General features: G+C 34.4%; 1 protein-coding gene across 1 annotated transcript in view; it reads right to left on the bottom strand.

Annotated features, from left to right (window-relative positions):
• Window positions 1-3979: 3979 nt before the first annotated feature.
• LOC120634480 overlaps window positions 3980-14245 on the bottom strand; it is a 122119-nt gene continuing 111853 nt past the window's right edge. Inside the window, exons 5-8 of the mRNA XM_039905101.1 lie at window positions 13013-13122; window positions 10575-10682; window positions 5146-5244; window positions 3980-4305 (exon numbers count right to left, since the gene is read on the bottom strand). Of these exons, the coding sequence (XP_039761035.1) occupies window positions 4176-4305; window positions 5146-5244; window positions 10575-10682; window positions 13013-13122 (447 nt within the window). The 3' untranslated portion in view covers window positions 3980-4175. The remainder of the gene's footprint in view (window positions 4306-5145; window positions 5245-10574; window positions 10683-13012; window positions 13123-14245) is intronic.

Below are 14245 nucleotides of genomic sequence, written 5' to 3'. Positions count from 1 at the left end.
ACAAAAACATACAGACATAACTTTACAAAAGAGCTTGTAAAGCAGACCTACTTAAAATATTTATATTTAAGCGTTTATGTTTTATTTAGGACCTGCATTCTCTTGCTTTGATTTATGGACCTATCCTCATCCACCCTTAATCCACTTACCAATTCACTGGTGGTTATTGCCCTTATAATACATTACGTCACAATTCAAAACTAATGTGGATCCGGCGTACAACCACGGAATATATATAGAAAATCATATTCATATATAAATAAACTGTATATATTATATTATATATATCTCGCTAAAATCGTAGGATAAGACTGTCCATCCGTCAATAAATAGAAGTTCAATGAATTTGGCAATAGCTTAATGCCGTATAATACATATGTTATATAAGTTAAAGCCAATGTAATAGTCTGTGAGGTTATGTCGACGATGTTCGTCTTTAATTGCCGTGTCCACACTTATTTATCATTCATTTTTAATTTGCACCTTCCTTTGGCGCATGCATGTAGCGTAACAGGGCATGCGCAAAACTAGTTGATAGACAGGGCATGCTTCTAGTTGACACATACGGGGTGTGTCCACACATTTTCATCTTCATCTTGCGTGATCATAATAAAGAAATTGTAAGACAGCAAAACGGGCCCTGATTCTGTTTACATTGAATTCAAAACTATGCATTAAAAATGCAAATTTGACACATCTTCATATAATGTAGTTAATCGCAGTTTTTATATGACATATACGTTAGTGTGGACACTATTTTTGAACAAAACGGCTGGTTTACAGACGTTGTTTTGCATAAATCTAGGTATTCAACTTGTGTAAGAAGTTGAAACGTAAGGTGAAGATGAAATTGCACGTATGACGACACTCGCCTACTAGTCAATAGATATGGACAATTAATATATAACTAGCACATAATAGTTAACAAATTTCTTACACCCTAACTCTTCTATGCGAACCTTTTAGTGCTTTTGGGTAAAAGCTTGCATGCATACTATCAGGATTCATGATTGGTTTAGACTTTGGGGCAGGATTTACGCGTCGCGACAGAGATCAGGACAGATACATGTTTTAAGCGTAAAATACCACCTACAAACTTTTTAGTGACCAGTATAAAAGACTTTTCTGTCCTTATCTTTTCCAAGTATAATTTGCCCAAAAGTTATGTAAATCGTATTTTTTGTATTATTGTCTGCAATAAAGTGGTTTAAGAAACAATATATAAACCTAAATATTTCAAATTCCACTCTTAAAACATCATAACTTTTTCCCCTTAAATTATGCAACAATACTTTATGGTAACACTGGGTCTCAACTTTTTTTATCTGTACCTATAGTAATAATAATACTGACTCTGTTCTACTCTACTTTTATATCTGATAGTATTAGTTTTAAACCGTCACGTAATTTTAATTAAATTGGTGGTATTTTGAACTTACTTGTAGTGATCAAAGTTAGATACATATTTAATTTGTAGGAGGTATAAATAGAAGTATTGTACCTAACCCTGAAGAAACTTTTCACGAGAACTTCAGCAACACTTTTAACAATTCAAAACCCACTCCAAAAGTTATGCCCTCGCCATCCTTTACATCTAAAATCCATACACAAGAGTAGATAAGTTGAAAAAGCGCGACGCGCTTACTAATATACAAGTAGATTTCTAACGTGAAACATTTAAATGTAGTTAAAGCATTTATCTGTCGGTTTGGCTGAGCGATATCCACCCTTATACAGCCGTAATAAAATCTAATCTCCCATATTTCCCCCGCCGAAACCGACTTAGCCGTCCTTTAGGCTGTTGGAATATATTACAGGATAACCTTAGCTCCTAATCACAACAACAGTTATACATAGGTATGTATAGACATTCAAACTACATGATTGATATAATTGTATATTATATAATTCAGCATATAATATAGCAACAATTATCAATTTTGAGATTAATCATGTTTATTATACATAGTCTTACAGAGATATCTAGGTAGAATACAGAATCGGGGAAAATTTGGAAACTATACTGGTAACATCTTAATAATAAAGCTGGTTTAGGGAAAGCGGTACATCCTTACTTTATAAAAAAAATGATTTAAAATGAATTTTGAACAGAAAATATTCAATTTATTGTCTTTCACTATTGACGTTCGATTATTCATTTATTTAAGTTACAAAATTTTTCGAACATCTAAGTTTTCTAGGAGATATTTTTTCAGACATCTTCATTTTATTCATTCTCAAAGATTCATTTTATTTATTGTCAAAGATACATTTGTATTATTGTCTTATTCATTAATATTATTGTAAAAATATTGGATCTAAGTACTACTCAAAATGTAAAATACATTTAATCAATCAACTAAATATTAGTAAAATATATATTATAATTATATAATTTGCTTACAAATATAAATTAGTCTAATAATGTTTAATACTATACATTATTAATTAAGTACAATGATAAGGCTCTGAAAAGAATAACTATTTCTGTTTAAAAAAATAAGAATAAAAATAATTTATTTTTAACTTAGTATTCCAAAAATAACCTAAATATTATAGTAAATAAAGAAATATATTCAACAAAAAATATTATATGTACATAGTAAAAAATGTTTAGTAAAATGCAACGAAGAATAACGTCAGGACCAAATTTTTTATCATTATTTTTTTTAATTTGTGTCAAATTAAACATATTAGCAATTAGCAAATAATTTAGTTGAATTAAAAAAAAATGCAGTTTCTTTTTTTATTTATAGCACTTAATAAGATCTATCTGGTAACATCTTAATAATAAAGCTGGTTTAGGGAAAGCGGTACATCCTTACTTTATAAAAAAAATGATTTAAAATGAATTTTAAACAGAAAATATTCAATTTATTGTCTTTCACTATTGACGTTCGATTATTCATTTATTTAAGTTACAAAATTTTTCGAACATCTAAGCTTTCTAGGAGATATTTTTATATATAGTGTACAGCAATAAAAAATATAAAAACCTTTTTTAAACAGAAAAAGAAATGGTAAACTATTTGTCTTTGCCAACTTTTGAGGTTGAATTTTATTACCACTACCGCGGTATTGTTGTTTTATTTGCAAACAATTTGGTCCTGAGTCAATGAACGTCATACAATAAATTATTTAATAATAACTTTGCTCGATATCATAATAAAAAAAAAATAACTATTCGAGAACAAAGAAACACTTTCACAAAGATTGCAAAAGGTCGTTATATCCTTCCAATAGGACAGCGAATCCAAAAAAAGCTTTAATAAATCATCGAGTATAATATTAAATCGACAATACTTTGAAATATACTTACAACTCTAATAAATATGGAATTGAATATATTAAATACAATAATATAAACTTCTAAATTTTAATGGTATAATTTCATTCATATTTTATTGTCATTTCATTATCGTCTTCGAAATTGACATCTCCCAGTTTATTAAATTTAATTATTTATGTAATTGATCGTAATAATTTTCTATTCATAATTTATTTAATTAAATTAAAGTAAAATGTTATTGTCAATTATTGTTATTCAGATTAGAAATGTTACACGAATCAACTACTGCCAACCTAGAGCTGGCCCAAGAAAAAACCTTACATCTATAAAAATACAATGCAATCGTAAAATTGGGATTAAAAACCGCATGTCTACAGAGAAAAGGTATTTTATAAATATAAAAATATCGTAAAAGTAGCGGCTGCAAGCTCGGTTTTCAAAATTAGCGAATAAGGAGATATGCTTTCCGATATGGCAATTTTTAATACTGATAATTATTTAATTATTTGTCATGAATACTTAGGGAGCCGGTCGCATTTATTATGAAACGGTTTAGCACTTAGTAAGTTGGATAAGTTTAAATTATTTTTAACGAATTATAATATTTTGTCGCATCACATTTATATACTGTCTACTAGATTATAAGGAAAAATTAAATTAGAAAAGACGAGCTATTTTGTAAAAAAATCAGCGCAGCCTAACTAAACATTAATTATTATTTTAGAAATGGTTTCACAAATTGCCTCCAGTTCCCTAAATATACTCGTAACTAATTATGATAATAAATTTGAGTTTTTAAAGCCAGAGAAGGTTTTGTACGTAAAGGAGTGTCCTGTATGGAATGTTCTGATTCGTTCGTGGATGTTCAAAGGCTGTTCTGCGGAGTTTAGTAGTATGGGCCGTATTCGGGGATGTACTCGAAGTAGGGGTGGTAGAACGTGCGGCGAACTGGTGGCAGCATCACGTCGGAGTAGCGTGAGAACTGTGATACTTGGCGGCTGCCCACTTGTGGTTTTCTGTTAACAATTTGAACAATTAATTATAGAAAAATCATCATTATATTAACCGATGGAAATTCTCTACTAAACATGGATCCTGTGTAGGTATTTCATTAATTTCCGAGTTCCATGGTTTTGCATCGCCCTTATTTTGACACCTCGCTTCTCTATTGTCATTATATGTCCACCTACTAAAGGGACACTCGGACACTAAATCTTAGTAGAATATTTGAGTTTAAAGTGTGGTTGCTAGCGATAAAGAGGCGTAATCAATGAAATATATAGGCGCTTGGTTTTAATAAATAGATACTCTCTCTCTATAAATTTCTGGAGTAACAAATACTTACGTGGGTGCTTAGACTATGCAGCTGAGTGCGTAGTAAGAGCGTTATTAAAATTTAACTCAAATATTTGTTTTTATGTAGTTTTTTATTAAAATACAACTTTATTACAATAATGCAATGAAATTTTTTATTTTATGTATTAAATATTAGTAACTAATAGGTAATACATAATAACCTTAATTACATATTAATATTCTTGCATTCAAATGTGTTTAAAGTTGAATATAATAATAAAATAAAAAGTTTATTTTCCGACATCGGATGCATTTGATTCAGTTTAGATAAAAACCGCGTAATATTGTAATATATACGTAGACATATTATGACGTAAGTTGTGACATGTCTTCACTTATACAAATACTTTGTTATAAATATATCGAAATTCGTAATTGCTTAGGCAGAAATATAATTTGTGACGGAAATTTAGACACGTCTTCATACGATTGCACTGTATGAACTTGCATTGAATCGGTTTGGATTGAATTGAATAAAATGATTTGTAGTTGGTACTCACTTGCCGTGTCTTGCGGCGGGTTCATCGCCGGCATATTCCAGTTGCTGGAGTCCACTTGGTTCTTGCTCACCATACGTGCCGTATACGTAGTCTTCATTTCTGAAACAATTACATAACACACACACACATATATATATATATATATATAAATGTGAAACTTTGTACACATATTCTTGGAAGTGTAAGAAGTAATATAGGATACTTTTTATCCCGACATTAAGCTCGGTTCCTTTGGGAGAGGGGATGAGTGTTTGACAATTTTACACTATCACTCCGACAAATTATTTATTTATTTATTTATTTATACTCTTTATTTGTACACCACTCAAAATAAAGAAACAAGACAAAAAAGAACAAACACATGAAGAATGAAGCAGGATACAAAAGGCGGCCTTATCGCTAAGTAGCGATCTCTGCCAGGCAACCTTAGGATTAGGAAAACTAAAAAGAAAACAAATAGGTGGGGTACACTATTTAGTACATACATACAAATATCTACATACTAATACATAAACCAGACTACACAAATAAAAAAAAATTAAAAAATACTATTGATAAATATAAAAAAATAAATATACTAATACATATCTTAATATACCATAAATACTTAAATATGAGTTTGAGTAGATAAATAACTAATAATAGTCGTCTTTACTGAGCGAGATAATGAGCCTTAACAGCATTTTTAAATATGCCCAATGACTTCGACTGTCTTATGATCAATGGGAGTGCATTCCACAATTCAGTAGCTTTGACAGTGAACGAATGCTTATAAAACTTCGTTTTGTGGAACGGCATGCTCAAAGTCAGCGCACGACTCGATCTAAGTTCAGACTGCACTCCAAGAAATTTAAAGTTCTCCTTAAGATAAGAAGGAGTCTTAGGATTAAATAACACGCAGTACAGAAGTGAAAGTACATGAAGATCCCGGCGACGGCGGATAGGGAGCCACTTAAGCTTCTGACGAAATTCAGATACATGGTCATATTTGCGTAATCCAAATATGAACCGAATAGCTAGATTTTGAAGACGCTCAAGTTTGTTAAGATAGTCCTCGGTCAAATTAAGATAGCTTGCGTCCGCATAGTCGAGAATAGAGAGAAAAAGAGAATGTGCTAACATAACTTTAGTCGGGATTGGAAGAATGGATCGCAGACGGCACAGCGACCTAAAAGTGCCAAAAGTCCTTCTACTCAAATCCCTGACTTGCACAGACCACGATAACTCTTTATCAAGATGCAAGCCAAGGTCCTTTACAGAGGCACAAAACGGAATTGTGACACCATTAAAATCAACACTAGGTAGATTTCCCCAATCAACCCTTGACCGCATACCAGGGCTTCCAATAATAATAGCCTGAGATTTAGCTGGATTAACCTTAAGTCCATACTGCCTGCTCCACTCAAAAATTTCATTAAGATCGGTGTTAATAGCAGCAACAGTAGAACCAAGGTTATCAAGGGTTGAATGGCGATAGATTTGGATATAATTTGCATACATGTGATAGAGAGAAGAGATACGTTTGGAAATTGAATTAATAAAAATAGCAAAGAGTAAGGGAGATAACACGCCGCCCTGAGGTACCCCGGCCGCAACATCACACCAGGATGAAGAGGTCTCCTCAATCCGAATGCGTTGCCGACGACCAAACAGGTAACTCCGAAACCAATCTATCACCGATGGAGATATGTTAATGGAGCGCAGGATACTCAACAAGATATCATAATCAACTGAGTTAAAGGCATTACTGAATTATAACCGATTTAAATAATTATTTTTGTACTATAGAGGTTATAATATGTGTTTAATTTTGCCCAAACTTTGGTTGGAGATAGAGGACAGAACTCCTCAGCGGACAGCAGCAAACCCCTTATTTAAGGCTTAGCGATACTAAATAATTTAATTTTTTTTAGATCTAAAACAAAATTTAATGCCACATCAAAAAACAAAATAAAACGCAGATGAAGTCGCGGGCAACAGCTAGTAACACATAAATAACATGTAGCCTTAGTATAAGATTAATCATCAATCATCAAAAAACCACCGATCCGCACTGGGCCAGCGTGGTGGACAACGGCGTTAACCCCTTCTTATTGTGGGAGGAGACCCGAGCGCTGTAGTGGGCCGGTAATGGGTCGATATGATTTTATTTCTTCCATTATTATTTCTATATAACTAATTAATTTCATAATTTTAATGTTAAACCCCAACGTGGTTTTCATATTAATAAAAGATTGCTAAAATGAATAAGATTAGGTCAAGACTTTCTCGCTCGCATTGAGCCGTTTTCACGTATTCAATTCTGTATCGACAAAGTATAAAAGATATTGCCATTCGTTTTGACAAGATGGCCGCCACTAGAAAATGGTTTACATCTAATTATTTTCAGGGGTTTTAATTTACGGTTATTATACCAGATTTAGTCTTTCCAATTTTTTTATTGCAATTAAATTATTAATTATTCATCGCGGATAGCGCCACGGAGCGCGTCTAGTAAAATTATAAAATTCCAAAACCATTTAATTCAAACACAATCTTTTTAATTTCCCCTCTTGTTCGACAAGATCGTATTAAAAAAGTTTACAAGATAGATGAAAAGGAAGTTTTAAAGCTGAAAGTTTACGAAAGAGATATTCAAACAATTTTTCAGCGCGAAGTTTTAAGATGCACGTCAGGCGGCGAACGGTGTATGTATAATGTATTATACAAAATAGCTACGCTTTAATCCGCACTCGTATAACCTCTCAGACCACTTATGTTAAAGTATTGCAGGATATTTACGATTTATACTACCTACTGCCTAGACGAATTTGCGGTTAGTATGTTTAACTACGGATGCCGACGTCCTGGGTTCAAATGACAAGGTAGCTTGGAAGTAGCCAGCTCCACTCTCATCTGCCGCAAGATAGAAATATGATTGTATATGTTGATGTTTGTCGACCTCCCTGGACCGCTGAGGTTACAAGTTGAAGGTCCCAGGTTCGATTCCCGACAGAGGAGCTTTGGGAGTTTATTATTTCTGAAATTTCTCTGGTCTGGTCTCGTGGGAGGCTTCGGCCGTGGCTAATTACGACCCTACCGACTAAGACGTGCCGCTGAGCGATTTAGCGCCTGGTATAATGTCGCGTAGAAACCGATTAGCCTGCTACCATCTTCATGCGTATAAGAAAAGAAGATGCAATTCGCTTCGTGTGAGTTTTTGAGATACTAACAACATTGGGGTGAAAATCCGAAAACATAGGTCCATAAATATATGGTTTTACTTTACGAGCACTGCGTCAGTATATTCATAAGCGTGAAGAGGGATGCAGAGTGTTTATCGAACGTAGCAAAGCTGTCGCAACTAGAATACTCAGTAAAACACGTACTTACCCTTTTTTTTTTGTTGACGGGGGGAAATCTTTTTAAAAGATAACCGATGCTCTGCGGGAGAATTTGGGTTATGTGGGATTTCTACCGACTAAAACCCCCTCGGTAGCCAGCCTCAGTACATATTGGGGGGCTCCGGGATCTCCTAGGAACGCACCGGTGCCTCAACACCGTACCTTCTTTCTTTCACAACACTTGTAGCTCGTCCCGGGAAGATTAATGATTCCCGATCTCATGAAGTATGTATATTTTATTTTATTTATTATTATCATTTAATTATTAATGTAGTTTATGTTTATTATTTAAGTATTACTTTGTGTACACCCTAACCCCTCTTCTTGACTTCGTATACTCAATTTGCTTTGGCAGGTTGCCTGGTAGAGATCGCTTTAAGCGATAAGGCCGCCTATTGTACCTTTTCTCCTTTATTTTAATTGTGTATTTTTTAAGACTTGTTTTTTTTATTTGGTGTACAATAAAGTGTATTTCATTCATACGTCACTTTGAGGTAAGGCAACACAGGTTGCTTTGCTTTAGTATTTAGCAAGAAACTGTCTTCCCAGGGTCGTAAGTTGAGGTGATGACGTGACTGCAAGTCCCCGTCAGACTGTTCTCGACCCTGATGTCCCTTCGTCTGGGACTATTGAGCAGGTGGATGAGCGTGCCTGGCACCGGCTCTCCAGCGCTGTCTTCTCCGAGCAGTATTGGCACGCAATTAATTTCTACGCCACGTCGTACCGGAACGCTTAGTCGTTTGGCGACACGTAGTTTTCAATGGGGTTGTAACTAGACTACCGTCAAAAGCCGCTTAAAACCTATTGTACTTACATAAAAGTTCTCAACATCGGATAAAGTGTATCGTTAAAATTCTACGAAGCAACAAGTAGAGTCCCGGTTCCGTTTTATGTGTTACTTGGATTTAATTTAACGGCGTTGGAAAGACAGCATCAAAAGCTAAGAGTGATCCAGCAAACTAATTGCTTTTATGAAAAGCTTAGATTGCTTGGCACATCATTAATCTTAAGTTGTTTTGCGGTTTTTCCTCATCTTATCCCGAGAACACAACACGGAGCATGCCCCGCTAACTGATTGCCTGTCTAGGAGGCGACCAATGATTTGTTTCAATTAGTAAGCATAAAGGTCGTGTTTTCAGCTTGCCTTTGGTGTCATTTGATCCACGGTGCGATCCTAAGACTTCTTGAAGCTAAGTGTGATGTGCGTTTTTGAAATCACAAGTAAAAAAGGAGTTCAAACCTGCAGCTGGAAAATGTTTGTGTGATGAACACGAGTGATTTTCAATGGGTATTTATCTATATATTATTATCAGTACATAATTCATAAAAGTATTCATCAGTCAGCTTAGTACCCATAGTGTTTTATACCCTGTGTGTTATGGCAACCCTATTGAAGATAAAAGACCGACATGCGCATAGTACCTACGCTACGCGACTTACCTAATAAAGTGGCCAGGGACACTTGATTATAATTTGTATTCTGTTTTTGATTTTTTTTATTAAAATCAGGCAGTGATTTACTTAAAAATAATTAACATTTTGGTTTCACGGATAAGACTCAGAGTAAATAATGTGCAAATCCAAATCCACAAATTAATGCAAATCCACAATTTTTTTTTCATATACCGTTTACTAAATCCCGTCTTGGAAAACATGCGCCTATTATACGTATATGTGCGAAATACAATGAGCTTTCTAACCTGGCATCGATATCTTCCATGACTCACCCACAGCTTTTAAGAAAAAACACACCGAACACTTATCGGTGAGTTACCTTTTTTGTCAATTTAAGTTTACACGACGCTTTGTCAATGCTATGTGAACTTGTAATTGACGTGCATATCAGACCATGTATTTGTGTGTGTGCTATGTTTAAAAACGTGTAATATGCGTGTTGTTAGTGCTCTTTATAAATAAATAAATAAATATTGTACCTCTTAAGCACCTCATCATACCTCAGGAGGGATTTTTGGCCTCGCTTCTAAATAGCGAAAGTACACCTGGCAAAGTGGCCAATACTCAAAACAATAGCTCCAAAATGCTTACCCGCGACCAGCCGCAATTTCCTTCAGTTCCTGCTTTTGTTCTGTCTCGTATTTTCGCTGCAGTTCGCGGACGTGCTCCTGTCGAATCAACTTCTTCAGCGCTTCGAACCTGCAACAATATAAGTCATAATTTTTCTTTAACCTTTCATCTATTAAGCTATTTTAGTATGAAAAGGTAATGTGCATTTACGGTTAGGTATGTCACAAATAAAGTGAAACTTAAAATCAGATCTACTCAAAGAGCAATTGAAAGAAGTATCCTAAAAATTAGAAAAATACACAAAGTACGAAGTGACAGAATAAGACAAAAGTAACCGATGCACTAAAACAAGCTTAAGTGCCAATGGGCCGGCCATGTATCACGCTACGCAGATAATAGGACAATACCAACCACACGGTGGAAAGGACCCGATGGTGTAAGGGATGTTGGCAGACCAAGCAAACGGTGGGCTGATGACATCAAACGAGCTGCAGGGAACGATTGGATGATGCATGGCAAGGAAAGAGAAACATGGAAAAGGTTGGGGGAGGCCTTTATCCGAGAAGGGGCTCATATTTCCTAAGATAATCATAATAAAAATAACTGACTCACCAAACTAACAACGTACATTTAAGGATATAATTGTGTACTAACTTAATAACAACATTTGTAAGTAATGTAAGAGATGTGAGAATAAAAAGGCATTTTATTTTTTATTTTATTTTATTTTATTTATGTCACATAAAAGCCCTGCATTTTTCGGGATAAAACATGTCAGTATCCAGCCGATAAACCATCTTGAACCTCATTAAGAGATCATACCATCATTAAGTTTAAGATTTATCTCACAGGACCCTTGCTAATATTTCAAAATGCATTAGGATCCAACAGGTTTTTACCACAGTTTAAAGAACATACACAATCCTCATTCAGCCATTATTGTATGCACTGTGTCCAAAAAACAGTAAAAACGCCCCGCTAACTAATTTCCATTTTCACATTTTTTGGGTAAAATAATTACTGTCAACTGCTAAATGGTATGAAGTAACTAACCGTTGCGTTGGTTCGAAAATCACGACTAAAGTGGAGTGGTTATTGATGCTTCAATATTGGTAGTTAGCACGGTTGCTGTATTTTCTTAATGCTGTGGATTTTACCCTGTATCTCTCCAAAAACCCCGGTCTAAGTACTTTGCCATGGTTCTTATACCACCAGCCGAAAAGATCATATACTTTTTTATTGTCATACGTTTAAGATGCTGAGTCTTCCTAAATGAGGTTCAAAAATCATATATCCACTTTTATTAAATGTTCGACGTTCTTCACTTTTTATTCCTATGTCTGTAGGGGATAGAGCTGGAAGGACATATAAGAAAACTCCAAATTTCTGACTAAATGGGTATGGTACACGATTAAGTAAAATTTTTAATTGTAAACAGAAAAATATGTCAAAGTTAACTAAACCTAACGAATATTAACATAAAGCTATTAAAATTTTACGATAAAAAAAATGTTCTATTCGGTACTGATTGTTTTGGTTATGTTTAAATTTGTTTAGGGAACTTCTTTGCAATAAAATGAGGTAACTGAAAAGTCAATGCCATAAACAAGAATTGAATTGAATTGAAATACGACTATAGCTTTGATTTAATGTTACTACTGCCAGCTAGCATTTTAGGGTAGTGTTTTAGTTCGCATCGTTTTGAAATCGAATCCATTTATATCCAGCTCTTAGCATTTGAGCAGATTCCTATTCAGATTCACTGGTGCCTAGTGACTTAGGTTATTTTTACGTAAAAAAAAGGTTTCACGAACTCCTATGTGATTACTAAAGACGTAAGGCGCCATCTTAATATATGACACGCATTCGACGGATAGAAGAGTTCTTTCGGGTACTCGTAAACTGACACTTGACAGATGAAAAGTGCTTATATTAGGCCTACTTGAAATAAATGAATTTAGAATTTTTTGAATTTTAATTATACAAACATAAAATATAAATAACACCTTGTGGCAAGAATCATAGACAAGTTAATTGAGTTGCCTAGTGAAAATAGATTGGTGAAAGGTCTTGTTTCATGTGTATCTCACCACAAGATAGAAAATTCTAAAGATTGTAAACTGTAAAATGAAAAGAGCAATCTGCTGAGTTTCTTGCCGGCTTCTCTTGGTAGAATCTGCTTCTAGAGTCACAACAAGCATACTGACTTGACATGTCAAAATTGCTTATAAACTAGGTCTACTTGAAATAATAAATAAATAAATAAGCCATTTAATCCAAAGTAACATCAAAACACAAAAAATAATAAATAGAGAAATAAATAAAGTAATAAATTGAAAAAAAAACTGCTACTTCTTGAAATAAAGAAATTTTTTAATTCTTAATTTTATAGGCCATGGTTTTACACTCAGGTGCGCCATCTGCTTACGTACATCAGTACTACAAAATAGCGTTCTTACCTGTCTCTTTGTGGGGGCACCATGAACGTGGGTCCGCCTCGTGGCCTGGAGGGTCCAGAGTATCTCAGTATCTTGCCAGAGGTGTGGGGTACGTTCAGCATGCCGAACATCTGTAAAAAGCAGCTGTGTTATTATCATACTCAATATATTATGTTTCTCCTATCACTCTTAATAGAGAGGCTTTACTGTGGGAGAGTTGTGCAGTGTCCTGTTACTATTGTGATAACGACTAGGCCCAGTGCCGGATTAACCATGCAAGGGTAGCAATTGCTACGGGCCCCGCGCGAAAGGGGTCCCGTAGCAATTACTTAGTAGCAGTATGGCTATTTTTTTTGCCTAATCTAACTTAAGTCTTGTCTAAAATAATCCCAATTGACATTATCAGCTGTGTAAATATTGCCACTTTGGTTTGGTTATTTGGATAATCTAAGAGGAAATACTTATATTTTGTTTGTAATTGATAATATATATACTACGATAATACACACATCGCCATCTAGCCCCAAAGTAAGCGTAGCTTGTGTTATGGGTACTAAGATAGCTGTTGAATATTTTAATGAATATAATACACATAAATATATTTCTATTATAGTATATATAAATTTATATCGGTATTTGTGTAGTTAATATGTAAATGTAGTATGTATGTTCATGTAAGTTTATTTTATTTTTTGTAACATACTTTATGCACCATCCACTTTCCACTTTTCTATCGGCTTCGTACTCTCAGTTTGCCTTTAAAAGATCACTTTTAGTGATAAGGCCGCCTTTGCAACCTAGCACTAAGTACTTTCCTTGTATTTTACCTATTGTGTTGTGTTGCAATAAAGTTTTTCTATTCTATTTTATTCTAAATACTTATAATATACAGATAAACACCCAGACACTGAAAAACAATTACAAACAATGTTCATCACACAAACATTTTCCAGTTGTGGGTATCGAACCCATGGGCTAGGACTCAGAAAGTAGGGTCGCTGCCCACTGCGCTAGCCGGCCGGCCGTCAATTGATAGATGTTAATAACATGTTAATAACGAAAACGGAGTAGTGAAGTGTTCAAGTATACTCGTGGAGTCCGCTTCGCTGCCTCTTGCAGCAGAAGTAAAATGAATGTATGTATGTAAACGAGGCAAATGATTTACTCAGTCGTTGTAGGTTTAGATCTTTGTAGCTACAACAGATCATTTTACAGCCACAGCAGCTAAATTTCTAATACCACTCATCTCTGCCT

This window comes from Pararge aegeria, chromosome 24 (genome assembly GCF_905163445.1).
Source record: "Pararge aegeria chromosome 24, ilParAegt1.1, whole genome shotgun sequence".
Classification (NCBI taxonomy): domain Eukaryota; kingdom Metazoa; phylum Arthropoda; class Insecta; order Lepidoptera; family Nymphalidae; genus Pararge; species Pararge aegeria.
This window is presented reverse-complemented; position numbering and strand designations above follow the sequence as displayed.